Here is a 19,212-nt window from a genome sequence, read left to right as displayed (position 1 = left end):
AGGTGAGGAACCGGAAAACTGGAGGCTGGCTAACGCGGTGCCACTATTTAAGAAAGGTGGTAAAGAAAAGCCAGGGAACTATAGACCTGATATTGGTAGTGGGCAAGTTGTTGAGGGAAGCCTGAGGGACAGGATGTACGTGTATTTGGAAAGGACAGGACTGATTAAGGATAGTCAACATGGCTTTGTGCATAGGAAATCATGTCTCACAAACTTGATTGAGTTTTTTGAAGAAGTAATAAAGAGGATTAATGTGGGCAGAGCAGTAGACGTGATTAATATGGACTACAGTAAGGCATTCGACAAGGTTCCTCATGGGACATTGGTTAGCAAGGTTAGATCTCATGGAATACAGGGAGAACTATCTATTTGGATGCAGATCTGGCTCCAAGGTAGAAGACAGAAGTTGGTGGTGAAGGGTTGCTTTTCAGACCGGAAGCCTGTGACCAGAGGTGTGCCACAAGGATTGGTGCGGGGTCCACTACTTTTCATCATTTATATACAGTGGAAACTCGATTATCCAAACGAGATAGGCGGGCACTATTTCATTTGGATAATTGATTATCCGGAAAATCAATTAAATGCCTTTCCTCTGGGGCTCGGAGTTTTAAAGTCTGCTCCCTGTTCAGGAGACTAGCAGCACTGCACATTGTGTGACACCCCGCCCCCCACTCACCCACCTGTCCAATCCCGCCCCCATCCCCTCACGCCCATCCAAACCCGCCCCTCGCCCCCACGCCCATCCAAACCTGCCCCCCCGCCCCCCAACCCAGTCCAAACAGGCGCCCCCCAACCAGGTCCAAACCCACCACCACCCCCGCGCCCCAACCCGGTCCAACCCTGCCCCCGCCCCCAACGCCCATCCAAACCCACCCCCAACCAGGTCCAAACCCTCCCCTGACCTCCCCAACCCAGTCCAAACCCACCCCCCAACTCCGAACCAATTACAAACACGCCCCTGCCCCCCCCAACCTCGTCCAAACCCGCCCCACTCCCCCAACCAGGTCCAAACCTGCCCTATCCCCCAACTTCATTTAAACCCACCCCGCCCCCCCCCCCCCAAACCTGGTTCAAACCCACTCCCGTCCCTGCCCCCACCCCCCAGCACAAAGCTCCCGCCCTCAACACAGCCGCCCGCCACCCCGAGCCCCTCTCCGGGGCATCCGGACTGTACATCAACAACAAGACTGCTGCTGTTGCAGCTGCCTTTGTGGGGTAAGTCTCCAAATAGAACACAGACACACTCACAGCCACACGACTTTTTACTCCAACATTTTGACAGTGTTGGAGGCATTATTCCTGGGAAGGGGGTGGAGGAGGAGGGTGGTTAGGGTACATCCCTCTGTAGAACTCCAGGGAACGTGGGGAGAGAGAGAGGGCAGGAAATTAGTCATTTGGAGACTGTGCCTGTTTAATCACTGTAAATAACAGACGCGATCAGTGCTGGAAACACGTCTTTGATGTGATATTTCTATCGGGACCTCGAGATCTCCTTCGGAGAATCTGATTTTTGGATAATTGGTATTTGGATAATCGAGGTACTCGTGTAAATGATTTGGATATGAGCTTTAGAGATATAGTTAGTATGTTTGCAGATGACCCCAAAATTGGAGGTGTAGTGGACAGCAAAGAAGGTTACCTCAGATTACGAGATCTTGATCAGATGGACAAATGGGCTGAGGGGCAAATGAAGTTTAATTTACATAAATAAGAAGTGTTGCATTTTGGAAAAGCACATCAGAGCAGGATGTATTTATTTAATAGTAAGTCCTAGATAGTGCTGCTAAACAAAGAGACCTTGGAATGCATGTTCGTAGCTCTTTGAATGTAGAGTCACAGGTAGATAGGATAGTGAAGAAGGTGTTTGGTATGTTTTTCTTTATTGGTCAGCCCATTAAGTATAGGAGTTGGGAGATCATGTTGTGGCTGTACAGGACATTGGTTAGGCTACTTTTGGAATATTGCCTGCAATTCTGGTCTCCTTCCTATCAGAATGATGTTGTGAAACTTGAAAGGGTTCAGAAAAGATTTACAAGGATGTTTGCCAGGGTTGGAGGATTTGGGCTACAGGGAGAGACTGAATAGGCTGGGACTGTTTTCCCTAGAGTGTCGAAGGCTGAAGGATGACCTCATGAAGGTTTATAAAATCATGATGGGCATGGATAGGATTAATAGAGAAAGTCTTTTCCGTGTAGTGGGGGAGTCCAGAACTAGAGGGCATAGGTTTAGGGTGAGAGGGAAAAGATATAAAAGGGACCTAAGGGGCAACTTTTTCATGCAGAGGGTGGTGTGCTTATAGAATGAGCTGCCAGAGGAAGTAGTGGAGGCTGGTACAATTGCAACATTTAAAAGGCATCCGAATGGGTAAATGAATTAGAAGGGTTTGGAGGGATATGGGCCAAGTGCTGGCAAATGGGACTAGATTAAGTTAGGCTATCTGGTCAACATGGACAAGTTGGACCGGATGGTCTGTTTCTGTGTGGTACATCTCTATGACTCTATAACTCTAAAGATATTCGCAAGTGGAATCTTGTCCAGACCTAATTGTCTTGACAAGCTGTTTCTAAGCTTTTGAAGTACGATTTTGGAGGTGCTGTTGTTGGACTGGGGTGGACAAAGTTAAAAATCATGCAACACCAGGTTATAGTCCAACCGGTTTATTTGGAGGGAGTAGCTTTCGGAGCGCTGCACCTTCTTCAGGTGGTTGTCACCTGAAGATGAAGCAGCGCTTTGAAAGCTAGTCCCCCCCAAAAAAACTTGTTGGACTTTAACCTGGTGTTGTGTGATTTTTAACTTTTTGACCTACCACAGCCTTGGATGTTGTGACGGCTATAGCATTATTTGGCAGAAAATTCCTGATAGTGAAGCAAGTCTGTAAGAATAGAGCAGAGTGTATGTGACTGTGTGTTATATAGTTGGATGGGACAGAGCACTGAAAACTGAAAAGACAAAAGATTATGTATTGGATAATACCCAGTCCTGCAATTAGAGCCACAGATTGTCTAAAGGGAACAGAAAAGGGACTATCTAGTAATTTTGTGGCATCAGGACTGTTGTAACCCAAGTGAAAAATGCCGATGAGTTGCTGCAGTACATCTTGTGGATGGCAAAGCTGTAACTGTGCTCCAGTGAAGGAAGGAGTGAATATTTAAGGTGATGGACACTCAAACACTACCCTCAGAAATTCTTGCAATCATATCTTGGCCTTGAAATGATTGACCTCCAACAACCATAACCTTTGTGCTAGGTATGATTGCAATCATTGAAGACCTTTTCAGTGATTCCCACTAACTTTAGATTTACTAAGGATCCTTGATGTCCCACTCAGGTCAAGTTCTGCCTTGGTGTCACTCTAATCTCATCTCTCGAATTGAGCTTTATCGTCCATGTTTGGAGTAAGATTGAAATAGGATTCCTCTGGCTTCTCTGGTTTCCAAAGTCCAAAGTTGTGCAATGGTGGATTGACCATATTAAAAATTGCCCCGTAGTGTCCAGGAATGCAAAGGTTGGGTGGCTGAGCCATGGTAAACACCCTATGCTGGGCTGTGGGGATGAAATCAGGGGTTGGGTCTGAGAGGGATGCTGTTTGGAGAGTCAGTGTAGACTCAATGGGCCAAATGGCCTCTTTCTTCATTGTAGGTAATCTATGATTCTAATGCAGCTGTCTTGACCATTGGTGAGCAGGTCATTATTGAATAGCTGTCATTTGTTAGTAATGTTGTTACTTTCATCTTTTTGTTAATAATTGTGAATAGTTTGGGGGGGGTGGTAATTGATCTGATTAGTTTTATCTTGCATTTTTGGGGTCAGGATGTAGTTTGATGTTTTTTTTAACTTTCCTGTATGGATGTGAGTGTTGTAGCTGTATTGCAACCATTTGGTTAGGGGTGATGAAGTTTGTGTTTACTTCTGATGTTAAGCACATGCTATAATTAATATTGGAGTCAGCTATCCATATACAACCCTAATTCATCCCTCCTATTATATTAAACCCCCTATTTACACCGTTCTCATTATTCATCCTGCCTGTTACGTGACTGCATAATTTGCCTCATTTGTGTCACTGGTTTATGAAGCTGGACTTCAAAAAAGTATCATCGGTCCTCTGAGTCATTTTTCAATGTGGACTGCTGAAATCATCATTTCAGGAACAGTGATAGGCCAGGAATCCTGTGAATGTGTTGGAAGCATGCAGAGTGGGCAGGTTATGATCCCATTCAGTGTCTGACATTGCATTCACATTTAGTCTGCTATTCTGGACCTCACAGGTCTGTTAAATGTAACTGTGCTTTCCAAGAAAGGAGGGTGAGAGAATCAGGGAGCCTGCAGTTCAAATAGCCAGCCAAATGTTATCAGGAAGTGTTGGAACCAATTATTAAGGAAATCCTAAGGTGCATTTAGAAAACCATGGTATGATCAGGCAATGTTAACCACATTTTACAAAAGGGAAATCATGCTTATTTAATGTTTTTGAGAATGTAACTAGAAGAAGAGATAAAGGGAGAACAGTAGATACAGTAGATTTCCAAAAGGCATTGAGTAAGGTACCATCCAGAAAGTTAATGTGCAAAGTAAGAGCAGGCTGAGTTAGAAATAATGTATTAGCATGGAAATAGAGTTAGTTCATGGATAGGAAAGAGGGAGAAGGGCATTTTCAAGTCAGCAAGCTGTGACTAGTGGAGAACCACAAGGATCAGCGCAGGGACTTCAGCCATTCACTATTTATGTTAATTACTCAGATGAAGAGGCAGAGAAATGTATCTAAGTTTCTAAACAACTGTCTTGGGAGTGTAAGCTGTGAGGAGGATCCAGTGTTGCTGCAAAGAGAGGCAGACAGGTAAATTGAATGGACAACAGGGTGAGGATTAAATATTCAAAGTTTGTGAGAAGATTTGTAGCTCGTTGTTGTGATTCTGTTCGCCGAGCTGGGAATTTGTGTTGCAGACGTTTTGTCCCCTGTCTAGGTGACATCCTCAGTGCTTGGGAGCCTCCTGTGAAGCGCTTCTGTGATCTTTCCTCCGGCATTTGTAGTGGTTTGAATCTGCCACTTCCGGTTGTCAGTTCCAGCTGTCCGTTGCAGTGGTCGGTATATTGGGTCCAGGTCGATGTGCTTATTGATTGAATCTGTGGATGAATGCCATGCCTCTAGGAATTCCCTGGCGCTTCACAGGAGGCTCCCAAGCACTGAGGATGTCACCTAGACAGGGGACGAAACGTCTGCAACACAAATTCCCAGCTCAGCGAACAGAACCACAACGAGGATGAAGTATAATGAAGGGAAGGATGAGGATATTCATTTTTTGCTATAAGAGTAGAAAAGCAAACTACATTGTACTTTTTAAACAATGTGAAACTTGTAAATGTCAGAGTCCCTTGGGGTATACTCAGAAAAGAAGCTCAGAAAGTCAGCATGCATGTACAATAAGCAAATAGGATCAATAAAGGTACAAGGGAATTTGATACAAGAATAAAGACTTCTTATTACAATTGTAAAAGATGTTGATTAGTCTAAACTTGGAGTATTGTGTACTGTTGAGGACTCCATTTTTGAGGAATGATATACTAACTTTAGAAGTAATCCATGAAAGTATCTCTAGATTGATCCCTGAGATGAGAGTGTTGTCTGTGATGAAAGCCTCAATAAATTGGACCTCCTAGTCCTCTAGTATTTAGAAGAATAAGAGGATATATAATTGAAAAATATAAGTTTCTGAAGTGGCTTGACAGGATGGACAGTAAGAGATTTCTTTCTGCTGACTGAGGAATCTAGAACTAGGGGACAGGGTATTAAGATAAGGGGGGGGGGGGCAATCATTTAGGATAAAGATTCAATGAAATTTCTTCACCCAGAGGTTGTGAATGTTTAGAATTCTCTACTGCAGAGACTTACAGATACTTCATGATGCTGTGTGGAACATATTTAAGGCTGAGAAAAAATGAATTTTTGGTCTCTCAGGAAATCAAGGGATATGGGGAGAAGATAGGTAAGTCGAGTTGAAACTGAGGGTTCGTCATGATCATATTGAATGGTAGATGGATCAAATGGTCAACTCTTGCTCCTATTTCTTATGTTCTTATGATTAGATTAGATTCCCTACAGCGTGGAAACAGGCCCTTCAACCCAAAAGTCCATACTGACCCTCCGAAGAGTAACCCACCCCAGACTCATTTCCCTCTGACTAACGCTCCTAGCAGTATGGGGAGTTTAGTATGGCCAATCCACCTAACCTGCACATCTTTGGACTGTGGGAGGAAGCCGGAGCACCCGGAGGAAACCCACGCAGACACGGGGAGAATACGCAGCACTTCAGATGGAAGGAGCAGGCAGCCGAGGGAAGAAAAGGAGGGCTTGCGTCTGAAGGTTAGGGGTCAACCACGAGCTCCTCTGATCATCTTTTCTATCTCCATCTCAATCAGGAGGAGTGTGTGATGTGACTGTGCTTCAATGAACAATTCTACCTCCTCCAACAGACCTGCAACCATAGGACAGAGTCTGGAAGATGCTGCTAATGATCTTAAAGACCATTATCGTCCTCAATTTCTAAATATCAGGGTTTTTCCAGACTGATACTAATGACAACACCAACATTTCTCAGTTCATTCTGCATTGCCGTACCAGGGAGGTCACTAAGGTCTGTACACCAGTAGAAAAGGCTTCAGTCCTATATATTGAAAGAGTGACACACACACAATTACTTTGCAGGCGGTGGATCTCAATAGGAGTGTACCAGAGCTACAAACCCTTCCACTCACTCATTGCAGAGTTGATGTAGAAGCACATACAAAGCATTATTTTGGTGAATGCATACTATCTTGGTAGCAGTCACAATGCTTTTGAAGGCTTATGCCCGAAACATTGATTCTTCTGCTCCTTGGATGCTACCTGACCTGCTGTGCTTTTCCAGTGCCACACTTTTCAACTTTTATCACACACCAGCCACCCATTCTGAAAGTCACATTGAAGCTGAAAGTGGCTATACAACAACAAAGGCTACCTGCTATGTACCTCTTAGGGTGGTGGGCGTTTGGAACACGTTGCTAGCAGAGGTGGTAGAGGGAGGCACGGTAGATTCATTTAAGATGCATCTGGACAGATGCATGAGTAGGTGGGGAACAGAGGGATACAGATGCTTAGGAATTGACCGACAGGTTAGACAGTACATTTGGATCAACTCAGGCTTGGAGGGCCAAAGGGCCTGTTCCTGGGCTGCAAATTTTCTTTGTTCTTTATTCTTTGTTCATAACTATCCTCTGCCAGATGACCACACATAGGCACCGTTCCTGGGAGAACCATGTGGTAACCAATACTGTCAACCAGCAAAATATTTCTCATGGAAAGGTCATCAGATTAAAACATTGGCCAGGCATTTTAGTGGAGGTGATTGCCCTATTCTCTGCATCAAAAGGCAAGGAAAGATGGGAACTTGCTACCATAGCTTATCGTCCACTGGAAGTTCATTGCCTGAGAAAGTGACTTCTGCTTCTTTATGGTAGAAGAGCCTACAATCAATGGCTATAATCAAGACTGGGATTACAGCCGGTCTCCATTGAGGAGCTGTGGAGGAGACTGGTTATCAAGGTACATCAAGTAGCTTTCGCCAGGACCAGTCTGGTGATTGGAAGGCAAGTGTAACAGAAACAGCAGCTACCAACCACTTTTATTGACTGCCCACTGCCATCCCCCTCCCAGAGGTATGGTGGGGGTTGAGGCAGCTCTGGCCATTAATTCTGTTTCTCTCCCCACAGATGCTGCCTGACCTGCTGAGTATTTCCAACATGTTCTGTTTTTATTTCAGATTTTCAGCATCTGTACAACTTTCTTTTGGAGCAATCAGGACTGGCTGTGAGGTAGCAGCAAGGACACAAGTGTAGCATGATTGATGGGAAAGTGAAATAGCAGGTTTGTACTCCACAAAGCCACTGCCTGTCTCAGGAGCAGTGCCTTAGTAATCCCACTAATGTGTTGGAGCACAGGTCACTGGATTGTTGTGAAATCTCATGACCTTTCTGCCGATGCTGCCACAGAAGCTGAAACATTGGTCATCAGATGCTGAATTACAGCTAGTCTACCATGGGTTGGCCAGACCTTCCATATTGGAAAGGATGGGCTCTAAGCTCTGTATAAATCTTGCCCCTTGTTGAAATTGGCTTCCTCCATGCGCCATGACATTGAATAACAGGTTCCATGGCAGTGTTGCCAATACACCAGGTATTCCTGTTAACATGGCCATCAGTTTTTTTGCTGTTTAATGCCTGAATGAAGTTCCCATCCTCATCCTTTGCAGCAGAATTCATGAGTGATCCCATATTCATGGGGAGCTAGCTTACAAGCTATCCTTTCCACCTGAGCTGAAAAATGTGTTGCTGGAAAAGTGCAGCAGGTCAGGCAGCATCCAAGGAGCAGGAGAATCGACATTTCGGGCATAAGCCCTTCTTCAGGATCCTTTCCACCTGGCCTTGTAGGCCACTCACCTGTCCCCAGTGACTCACCATTTACAGATCCTGCCTCTGAAGTATTTACAATGCCAACATAGGAACTGAGAGCCAGAACTATCAGAACAAAAAAATGGTGCTTCTTCAGGAGTGTATTCTTGCTTTTGTTCTTCACCACCAGGCTGCAGTGACTAACCAGGTGGCAAGACTTGAGTATCTGAAATTATAAAGGAAGAAATGGAATATTGGGCTGAGGGAGGGGTAATTAAATAGAAAGCAAGAAGTGTGAAGTTATAGCATCAACCTTTTACACTTAATACCAAACTATGGAGAAGTGAGTTTCAAGAAGGTGAGTCAGGCAGGAACATACCTTGATCTTGGATTGTTTCAACATCACTGATCATAATGGCCTCAGTAACTGCTTGACCTCAAAGAGTTTGAGAGGCAGCAATCATGCAGTTTTCCTAGCTGTTCTTCACTATGCTCCTCGAAGTGTCTCTTTGTTCTGTAGGAGACGGGGAAGAGTGTCAGTGAGTATATTGCAAATTGCATGGGTGACATAACCATTATAGGTTATTAACTGGAGGTGAAAATGTGTTGCTGGAAAAGCACAGCAGGTCAGGCAGCATCCAAGGAACAGGAGAATCGACGTTTCAGGCATCAGCTCTTCTTCAGGAATGAGGAAAGTGTGTCCAGCAGGCTAAGATAAAAGGTAGGGAGGAGGGACTTGGGGGAGGGGCGTTGGGAATGCGATAGTTCGAGGGTGGTCAAGGTGAGGGTGATAGGCCGGAGTGGGGTGGGGGCGGAGAGGTCAGGAAGAAGATTGCAGGTTAGGAAGGCGGTGCTGAGTTCGAGGGATTTGACTGAGACAAGGTGGGGGGAGGGGAAATGAAGAAACTGGAGAAATCTGAGTTCATCCCTTGTGGTTGGAGGGTTCCCAGGTGGAAGATGAGGCGCTCTTCCTCCAACCGTCGTGTTGCCATGGTCTGGCGATGGAGGAGTCCAAGGACCTGCATGTCCTTGGTGGAGTGGGAGGGGGAGTTGAAGTGTTGGGCTAGAGGTATATAGATAAGCGTGGTAAGGATGAAATGGAGCAAACGAATATTATACATGACTTCTTATTTCTAGAAATTTCTGGTGGGGTCGTGGTATGTTGAACAGCGTGAGAGGTTAATGGATTTAAAGATGCATTCACTGGCTTTGACCACTAATGTGAGATTATTGAACTTTTTCCTGTGCTGTTGCCATGGTCTATAAGGTCTGTGCATTGACCTCAGTGACTATGCTCCTGTTCCTTTTCAAATGTTTGGAAAAATAAGCTCTCTCCTCTCCTCTACTCCAGCTCCACTCTTAAACCTTCTGCACCATATTCAAGAATGGGAAGTCCTCTCTCTGGCCTGCTGCTCCATTGCTCTTCTTTCCTCCTTCTCAGAATATCCACTATAAACAGTTCTAGAGCTATGCAAAACCCAGAACGTGCCTCCGTTTTGAAAGTGTTTGGTAGCTGTAATTCATACTTACCTGGATTGAATTTGAGTCCCTTGCTAAGCATGCTACTGGTCAGTAGTTTTTTTTTAACACGCTGTAGAACCCTGTACCTATAGAGTCCATCTTTTATACAACCTCAGTCTATAATTCCCATCCTTTATTCTTGGAATTGTTGGGTTGCCTGTGAGGAGAGATTGGGTTGAATGTGCCTGTCTTCACTGGAATTTAAAAAGCAATGAAGGAATCTCATTGAAAAGTATCACATTCTGACAGGATTGGACAGACAGGAAGTGAGGATAATGCTTCCCTTGGTTGTGGGGAGAGGGTAGGATGGGTTCTAGAACAAGGATCAGAGTCTCACGTAGGCCATTTTACACTGAGATGAGGAAACATAAATTCACTTAGGGATGGTGAACCTGTAGACTTTTCCATGAGAGAAGGCTGTGGGAACATAAACAGAGTTACTTCACATATTTAGAAAAAAATAGATTTCTAGAAGCTAAAGGTATCAGGGATATGGGAAGAGAGTGGCAGTATGGCATTTCGATAAAGGATCTGCCATGATCATGTTTAATTGCAGAGCAGGCTCAATGGGCTGAATGGCCTACTCACCCTATTTTCTATGTTGGTATACTCGGTACCTCGGAATCTGCCCACTGTTACACTCCAACCATTATATGGAACCTACCCATTCCACACTGACCATTGTGGATCTAGGTACCTGCAAACCCCCATATGTAGATACTGCACCTATACAGCTCACCCACTATACACCCATGTATACTATGCTCCATACCTGGTAAATGATTAGCCAGATTGATCACCCATTATACATATTGTGTAAATAGAGAGAAAGTTAAATATTACTTATTTTACACAGTCACATTCTGTGTACTAATATGTTAAGGCATCAAAACAGGACACTTCATGTCTGGTGTGCGATGTTCAAGGAGCTGCTTCCTTTATTAATGAGTTTATAAGGCGTTTTAAGCAGACTAGTACAGTAATGACATCAGCTATTATGCAAGGCTTACTTGGATGTAGTGCAGAACCAGATATAATGCTTACACAAAGCTATACAGTATTGTAACCATGAGTCACCTTCCTGGATGAGTAATGGTAATGTCAAGTGCAGCATCTCATCATCCTACAAGTTAGCGCTATTATTAGTGTGGTCACTTTTACAGAAGAACATGGTCATGAGTTAAGGCCTTCAACGATCATCATTTGATACACAAGCAGATTGCTGAATATTGTACGGTAGAACAGGCCACTATATACAGTGACAATGATACATTTCAACAGCATAGTTGTGCTGAAAAATGCTACATGTTGAAGGTCACAGTTCAAGAGATAGAATAGGAATTATTCAACCAAATTAATTGATTAATGGAATGCTGTAAGATACCAAGTGTCCTCCATTTGGATAATCTTTCTCAGCTTCCAGAAAATGAATGACTGAACAGCTGAAAGGAACTCAGATCTAACAGCTAGAGTTTATATTTTGGAAGGGCATCAAAGTATAGAAGGTTGGAATGGATAGAACACTTGAAACATTTGGAATCAAGCGTACATGGTCTGCTACTTAGTTACCATGATGAAGGGCTTTTGCCTGAAACGTCAATTTTCCTGCTCCTTGGATGCTGCCTGACCTGCTGTGCTTTTCCAGCACCACTCTAATCTAGACTCTGGTTTCCAGCATCTGCAGTCCTTGTATTTACCAACTTAGTTACCATGTCCACTTGAATAAAGAAGTAAGGCAGTGAGTTACAATGTATGGTTCAAATTCAGAGTTTGATTGGGATGGTTTGAGCCCTGTCCACTCAGCATAACCTAGATAGATTGGAAACTAAAGTTCTTCATAGGACTTGCTGCCAATGTTATGCTCTTTCTCCATAGTCCCTTTTCACTGTTTGTCACGAGACACCCTTGAAAGCCCTCCCTTGTCTCTTATCTCTCACAAGGAGGTTCCTTTGATCCTGGGGACAACCTCCCTCCACCTCATGGTGCTCCTGCCTGTCAACCAGCTGCTGTTTCCAGACAGGAGGGAAACTAAAGAAGAAAATGCAAATGTGGCCTGGCTATTTAAATCAACTGGGCCTTTTTCCAGCGATATTAGGAGGGTGGGTGGAGCAGAGAGGAGACAGTGTCATTATAGGTCTTAACTATGTTAAAATCCAGATGATAAAAATTACAGTATCCAAAAAGGCCAGGCCAGTACCAAGTCTTCAATTGGACTTCCCTTATCTTCCCTATATTCTCAGTTATACTTGCTTTTCAAATATTTATAACTTTCTTTTAAATGTAATTTTGTGTCTGCTTCAATCATGGAATCACAGCATTTTGCAATGTAGATGGAGGCCTTTGTTCTTCTAGTGATAATATTTAGACTCTTCATCTTTTTGCATTCTAAAATGGAAGATAAAGTTGTGTTTTGCAAAAACTGCACAATCATTAACAACAGAGTTATACTATACACAGTGTGCACTGTACACTGATAGTAATCCATCCAGCTCATTCATTGAGATCACTGAGCCTCAACTGTTATAGCATGGGAGCTTATTCAGATCATTTTGTCTGTCCTTATACCTGTTCTTGCTAAAGCAACCCAAAACTAATCCCACTTCCCTGCACTTTTCTCAAACTTCCTCTATTTCAAATGTTCAGCTACCTTTCCCTTAAAAGATTTGGCACTTATAGCTCAGCCATTCCCTACAACAAAGTATTCCATTGTCTAATATCTCTTTAACCTTCTTAATTTCTCTTAACCTCTCTTCTGACTATTGGAGTTCATTTTAAATTGATGAGCCCTTAGTTGACTCCCTAATTAGATGAAACAGTATTTTCTTATTCATATTTAAAATAACCTTTATGATATCTTCTCATAGCCTTCTATGCTTCGGTGGATATCACTTCATCTACAGATTTCTTCTCATAAATATAGTTTCCCATCCTGACATCTTCCTTACGATTCAAAATACGTAGAATGGTTACACCATTTGTGTGTTGTTCTCTTTAAAACAATTTAATTAGTTCTAGTTCTCTGCTTTCTCCCCAAAGACTTACAATTTTCTTTCTGTGTAGATACTTAACCAATTCCTTTTTAAAAACTACAACTGAATCTGGGTTCCACATTATTACTGCACTCTGCACAAAGACCTTTTTCCTCATGTCACTTTTGGTTCTTTTGTTTATCCTTTTAAATCTGTCTTCTCTGGTTCTCAACACTCTGCCAGTGGATGTAACCTCTGTTTAGCTTGGACCCCTCATGATTTTAACAATGCAATCAAATTAGTATACACCTTGTTTTCCCAAAGAATAGTAACTCCTGATTCTCAAATCTGTCAATGTAAGCCCTTCATATATGGAACCACTCTCACAAATCTTTTCTGAATCTTTGTGAAAACCCTCACGTCCTTCCTGAAGAATGGTGTCAAGATTGGAACATAATATTCCAGCTCATGCTGAACCAACATTTTTGTAAGATTAATCATAACTTCTTTGCTTCTGTATTATATGCCTCTATTCTAATACATGGAATAAAGAGCTGGTTACTGGCAGGCTCAACTCTCCACTTGCTCCAAAAGACTGACATGTTAGATGGTGGGCACTACCATCTTGGGCACACTCCATTAGCACCAGCTCCATCCACCCCTTATCCGTGGATCTTACTAGTTTGTAAAATGTTTTGATTGACAATAGAATTAACTTTGGTCTTTCTTTGAAGGTCCATGGTTGATATCTAAAGATTTTTTTTAAAAATCAATCAGCACTTATTTTAGACCAAATAAAAGCAGTAAGCCCTTCAGAAAATATCCTCTTTTCCACTTTTACAACTGAATTAGTACAATTAATTTATTTTAAAGTTTTATCATTTTGGCTGAATCCATAATTTAATATTACACTATAGTATCCATATAGAAAAAAACTCAAATGCCTTATAGACCGTGATTAAGTTAGGTTCTGCAAAGGTCCTTAAACTATCATGAAATACATCCTGTACAGTGCTGATGAGATAAAGTTAGTCAAAAATGTGTGGCTCCGTTGCATCTCGAATGATTGACCATGCACTGAGTTGGAAACCAGACTCCCTTGAGCAAAGTTCCCTTTTCCTATTCCTATTCTGATTACTGTGAGTGGAATGCCAGAGTCTGAAGGCTCAATTGAGCCTTTGCTCCTATTGTAATGAGTAATTTGAAGCAAAATGTTTTGTTCTTTGTTCTACTCTGCATGCTTTTTCTTCCCTCCAAGTTGAAATAAGATTTAATGCCATTTGTTGTGTGACTGACTGTGCAAAAGATGTAGAAAATTGTTAACTCAAGAAAATATGTAAATACTTATATTTGTTATATTTTGGAGAAGAATATTGATATCTGTTAAACATGCATAAAGCTGATGTAAGTTGTTTGTGAATTGCTAAAATCATATTTTAAGATTAACTCGTACTGGCAAATGGTCTTCATGTAACATTGCAGGGCCAGTTCTAAATGTCTCTGCCCATTAATTAATCAGTAGGATCCCACCCTGGCAGAGCATCAGAGTAAGACTGTTCTTTCTCAACTTTCCTCAGACACACCATCCTGAGAAGCCACTTTTTCCTACCACAGGATACCCAAGAGAGCTCTATAGCTAGCAGTCTGACAGCCAAACTGAACCCTGGCCTTTTGTATCCTGCCAGGTTCGAAAAGCTGGACATCACCCCTAAAAGTGCCCAGAAGATTAAGCCCGTTCTTGAACGGTGGATGGCTGAGGCTGAGGCCCGCCACCGAGCAGGAATGCAGAATCTAACTGAATTTATCGGCAGTGAACCCTCCAAAAAGCGCAAGCGGCGGACATCTTTCACTCCCCAGGCCCTGGAGATCTTAAATGCCCACTTTGAAAAGAATACACACCCATCAGGGCAGGAAATGACAGAAATTGCTGAGAAACTGAATTACGATCGGGAGGTAGTTAGAGTTTGGTTCTGCAACAAGAGACAAGCGTTGAAAAACACAATTAAACGCTTAAAACAATCCGAGTCGTCGACAGGCCTGGCCATGGAACCACTCACAGACTCTTTTGAAGAAACCTCCTAAAACTAAAAATGTCTACCAGTAATTCATGATGCAGACATCTTTGGGAAAGTCCTTGTACATCTCCTGCAAGTAAAAGACTGCAAACTGCTGTGTTGACACATTTCCAGACTGTCCATTGAGTTTACTATTGAAGAAAACAGCGCGACACATTATTGTGCAGTAGAATTAGTTTTAATGAAATTAAAGAATCCCCAGTCATTTAGCTGACTGAAACTGAACCAAATAGACATTTCATGAACTGTAAAATATTTGACTAAGAAAACCTTCTATGAGTTACAGAGAGCTCTGTATTTCACACAAAAACAACATCCGAATTAGTGCCTGTCATTGTCAGGTACAAAGTGCTGCATTAATATTAATCTGTTAACCAAAGTCAGAAGCAAAGCACCAGAATCAAGTTAATAGCCTACTGTTTTTGAGTGTATATTGTGTTAAAATTTTTACATTTGTAATTACAAAAGAAAATGGATGAATTACTTTTTTCTCGTTCACAGATTGTGTCCATTTGTCGTGTTGGGTTAACACAACTGTAGAAGCCATTATTATAAGGTTGTCACTTTGTCTTTCTTCTGTGCTATTGTAAAACCAGAAATGTTCGTATGCCAACAATTTCTATGTAATTTGGCAGTTGCCAGTGTTTCTGTGTGATGGATTTTAAATTGCACTGTATTTTAGTAGTGCGAAACAAAAGGGAATTGTGCACATTGCCAGTCATGTAATGTTGGTTGTCCCTTCTTTACAAAAATGGCCACCAGTGTGAAGCGATTCTATTTAGCAGTCTTGTACCACAACCTCAGTTGTTTGTGTAATTGCAACATCGGTGTAAATTTTGTGTGCAAAGCAATCTTTTTCCAAAGCCTGTTAGCCAAAGAATTTCAATATCATACTATTTAAGTGAAACATGACAAAGGTTAAGTGAGAAATTAGGACTGGGACATGACCATAATAAGGGCTGTCATCAGACGTATTTATTCAGAAGATGTATTACAGCAGTGTCTAAACTGAAGCACAGAGTTACAGTGCCTGGTCACCAGATTATTTACAGCTCACATTTATCCTGAACTTTAAATTACTTAACACTTAAAAGTTTTCCATATAAGAATGGAAACTCATCGAATCACCCATGTGCATACACAGACACACACACAAATAGACCTGTACATAAATATACAGGCGCACATATAGACATATTCTTTAATTATAGATCTAATGTCTCTTCTGTTTCATTTAACCATGCTAAAAAGACATCATCTAAGAATCATATTACTTAGTTAATGTAGCAAATGTTTAAAAGGCATACAAAGTACTTAAACTATGAGGGGTTTTAACAATGTCCCAGGAACACTGGTTCTCACAATGCTCAGTATTCATGACCAAAGTTAGTTTATAGAAGAGAGTTTACACACACAATTGAGAATGAACTCCAAGTCTTTATTTTCCAGTAGCATGAGGCCTTGTGTTTATCAGATGATTTAATGACACATCTGTAGCATATTTTTCTGAATCTTCTTTCCACAACTATTACCAGCTTTAAATGCCAAAAACAGAAATGACACATGATTATTTTGCATTGCAGTATTCAGCTGTTTTGTTTTTTCTGAATTTTGCTAATTATATTTAGGCCAAACCTTGAGAGTTTCAGTTTATGCATAGAGACTGAATTAAGAACTTGAGGCTTAGTGGTAGTGTTCCTACATCAGATTTGAGCCCCACCTATCCTGAATATGTATCATAACATTCCAAATGGGTTGGTTAAGAATAATTTTATGAAGATAGAGATGTGAATAATATGAAAACATCAAGCAGGGTAAATAACCAGTTTGCCAATATTATGAAAATATTGATTTTTTATCAAATTTCCTGGCACCAACTAGATTTTTTTCTAAATGTATTTCATCTTGATTCTAATATAAATTAGTAATCAGTGTACATCCAAAATGGATAAACAATAAGAATGTTTTTGTGGAAATTGTAACCCACATAATGCTTGATTTTGAATCAGTAAAATTCCTTAATGAGAAGGTAATTCTTACTACAGTTTGCATCCTGTCCATCCTCTCTTAATTCAAGATCAAATAAGATATTGTACAAGAACCAAAATGATTATTCCACATCAGTAGAATTTCTACCAGTTGGATTGGCACAAACATATGCTTATTTATTGAACAAGCTTAACAACTATATGCGTTGAAGGGAATTAATTTTGGTCATGATTCAAAGCAATGCAATGTGCAAAAGAGTTAAGTAGAAATTACTTACAGAGAGTACAGTAACAAGCCATGGAGAGAACAAGTAAACAGATGAGTGAATGCTTGATCAACATAATTGGTTTTGATAATGTCTTTCAATGTGTAAGAACTCAGGGACAGAGTTCCAGACAGTAAGTACAAGATGGCTAAGGCTATGATTGATACTTGTAACACTGTAACATACAGTTATCTGGTGAATCATTGTTTATCCAAATGCTGAATAGGATTGGACAACAATTAAAAATTACAGGTCAAGTAATGAATAATAGGATGACATTGTTATGGAGGACACTGAACATTTCAAATAAGTATTGGGGTGTCTGAAACCAAATATATATCAAAAAAGGACATGTCTTTTCAAAGAGGACATCACCCAGCATGACAGAGGAGAGAAAATCATAAATGCAGAAACTGAGGAAAACAAAGTGATAATGTTCTCTGGGCATTAAGCTCACTGCCACTTGAAGGTCTTATCAACCATGTGCTACTCAAGGTCATAACATGTTCCAAAATGACATCATGCCTAATAAGGTACTGCCTTTTAGGGTGGTTTTATGGAACTGTATAATACAACAATCTCATGATGAGAATGGGACTGATAAGATAATTGCTAGACAGGATTGCTTACCTACTAGCAATCTCTTGATTATATTTGCCATTTGAATTATAGGTAGATTTTTTTCCATGATGTAGCAGTCCAATCATAGACAAAATGTACAACCATTGTTAAGAGAAGTAAACCAATGTTACAAGACCACCGCTGGCCCTCAAGAGAGACTTTGCAGTTCAGATAACTGCTGTTTACATTCATTTTCATCTTATATTAAATCCATATTTCTTTACCCCTTTTTTAGTACTCATTTGTATATGTCTGTCCCCTTCAGCATCTTTTTTAAGTATAGATACAAGCTAAGAGATTCTGAAGAATCTAATGTTTGAAAAGGTTTAACTCATTTGACTCATTTCTACCACATTAATGGAAATGGGGCATACTGAATGAAACTGAGGAAGATAAGTAGAGGCTTAATGTAACTCAAGCTGTAACCAAATATAGAATAAAAATGCCTTTGCTCATCTTATCAATGCTGGACCAAAGCTCAGAGTATATGGGTATAGGTATATGCACATTGTATAGATGTGGCTCGATATTACAGACAATCTCACAATATTAAACTGTTACTTTTTAAATCTCTTTATAAATGCTTTACCTCAACACTCTACTTCTAGAACCCTAAATTACAACATTCAAAATCACTAAATTTCTTGTTAGACTTTAATCAATTGAGTAAAATCTATTTGGGTTGAAGTTTGCATTGTTCTCAGCTGAATGTGAAAGTTATGTGTTTGCTTGTTTATAAATTAAGAAAGCTCTATGTGTAGCACAGTGTCCATTAATTCATTTGCAAAAGAACATTTTGCAAAAAGCTATACTATTGTTGCCAGGGTCACTCAAATAAATTGCTGCAGAGAGTTTGGGTGTGAAATGCACCACTGTTACACTGACAGTAAGAAGATTATCCTGTTGGAAATTCAATGGAATGGAGGTTAAAAACTGGAGCCAGAGACCAAATTCACCAGGTCAAGATCCTTACTGCTCAGACACTTAAACCAAAGCTGACTTACCTGCACAGGTTGCTTACCTTTTATAGACTGAAAATACTGTACTTTATCTACAGCAATATCTGTATGGTCAGTTAAGCTGCACTTTGTGTATTTCTGAACAGCTTCAGATCTGTCACTTTTACTTTGTACCATAAAAATAAACAAAACATTTGAAATGATTTTTTTTTAAATGGTTATTTCATGGACATTTTAGCTTTGCTGTTTGTGTGATTTCATGTTGATTCCCCCAGATTGGAGAAGATGTTTTCAGAGTGGTTGCAGGGGAAATGATCGACCCAAGTAAGTATGATCTGTCATGGTCCTTCTGTAACAGCTTCCAAATTTATAGACAACTGTTGATTTTA

At 41.0% G+C, this 19,212-nt stretch overlaps 1 protein-coding gene across 2 annotated transcripts in view; it reads left to right on the top strand.

Moving 5' to 3' along the window:
• pou6f2 (POU class 6 homeobox 2) overlaps positions 1-18,991 on the top strand; it is a 559,448-nt gene extending 540,457 nt beyond the window's left edge. For both annotated transcript variants that reach the window (XM_072571171.1, XM_072571172.1), the window contains exon 10: positions 14,492-18,991. In XM_072571171.1, the coding sequence (XP_072427272.1) occupies positions 14,492-14,996 (505 nt within the window). In that variant the 3' untranslated portion in view covers positions 14,997-18,991. The remainder of the gene's footprint in view (positions 1-14,491) is intronic.
• The last annotated feature ends 221 nt before the right edge of the window (positions 18,992-19,212 follow it).

Source organism: Chiloscyllium punctatum, chromosome 5 (assembly GCF_047496795.1).
Source record: "Chiloscyllium punctatum isolate Juve2018m chromosome 5, sChiPun1.3, whole genome shotgun sequence".
Taxonomy (NCBI): domain Eukaryota; kingdom Metazoa; phylum Chordata; class Chondrichthyes; order Orectolobiformes; family Hemiscylliidae; genus Chiloscyllium; species Chiloscyllium punctatum.
Note: the sequence above shows the minus strand (reverse complement) of the source record. Positions and strands in the feature narration are given on the sequence as shown.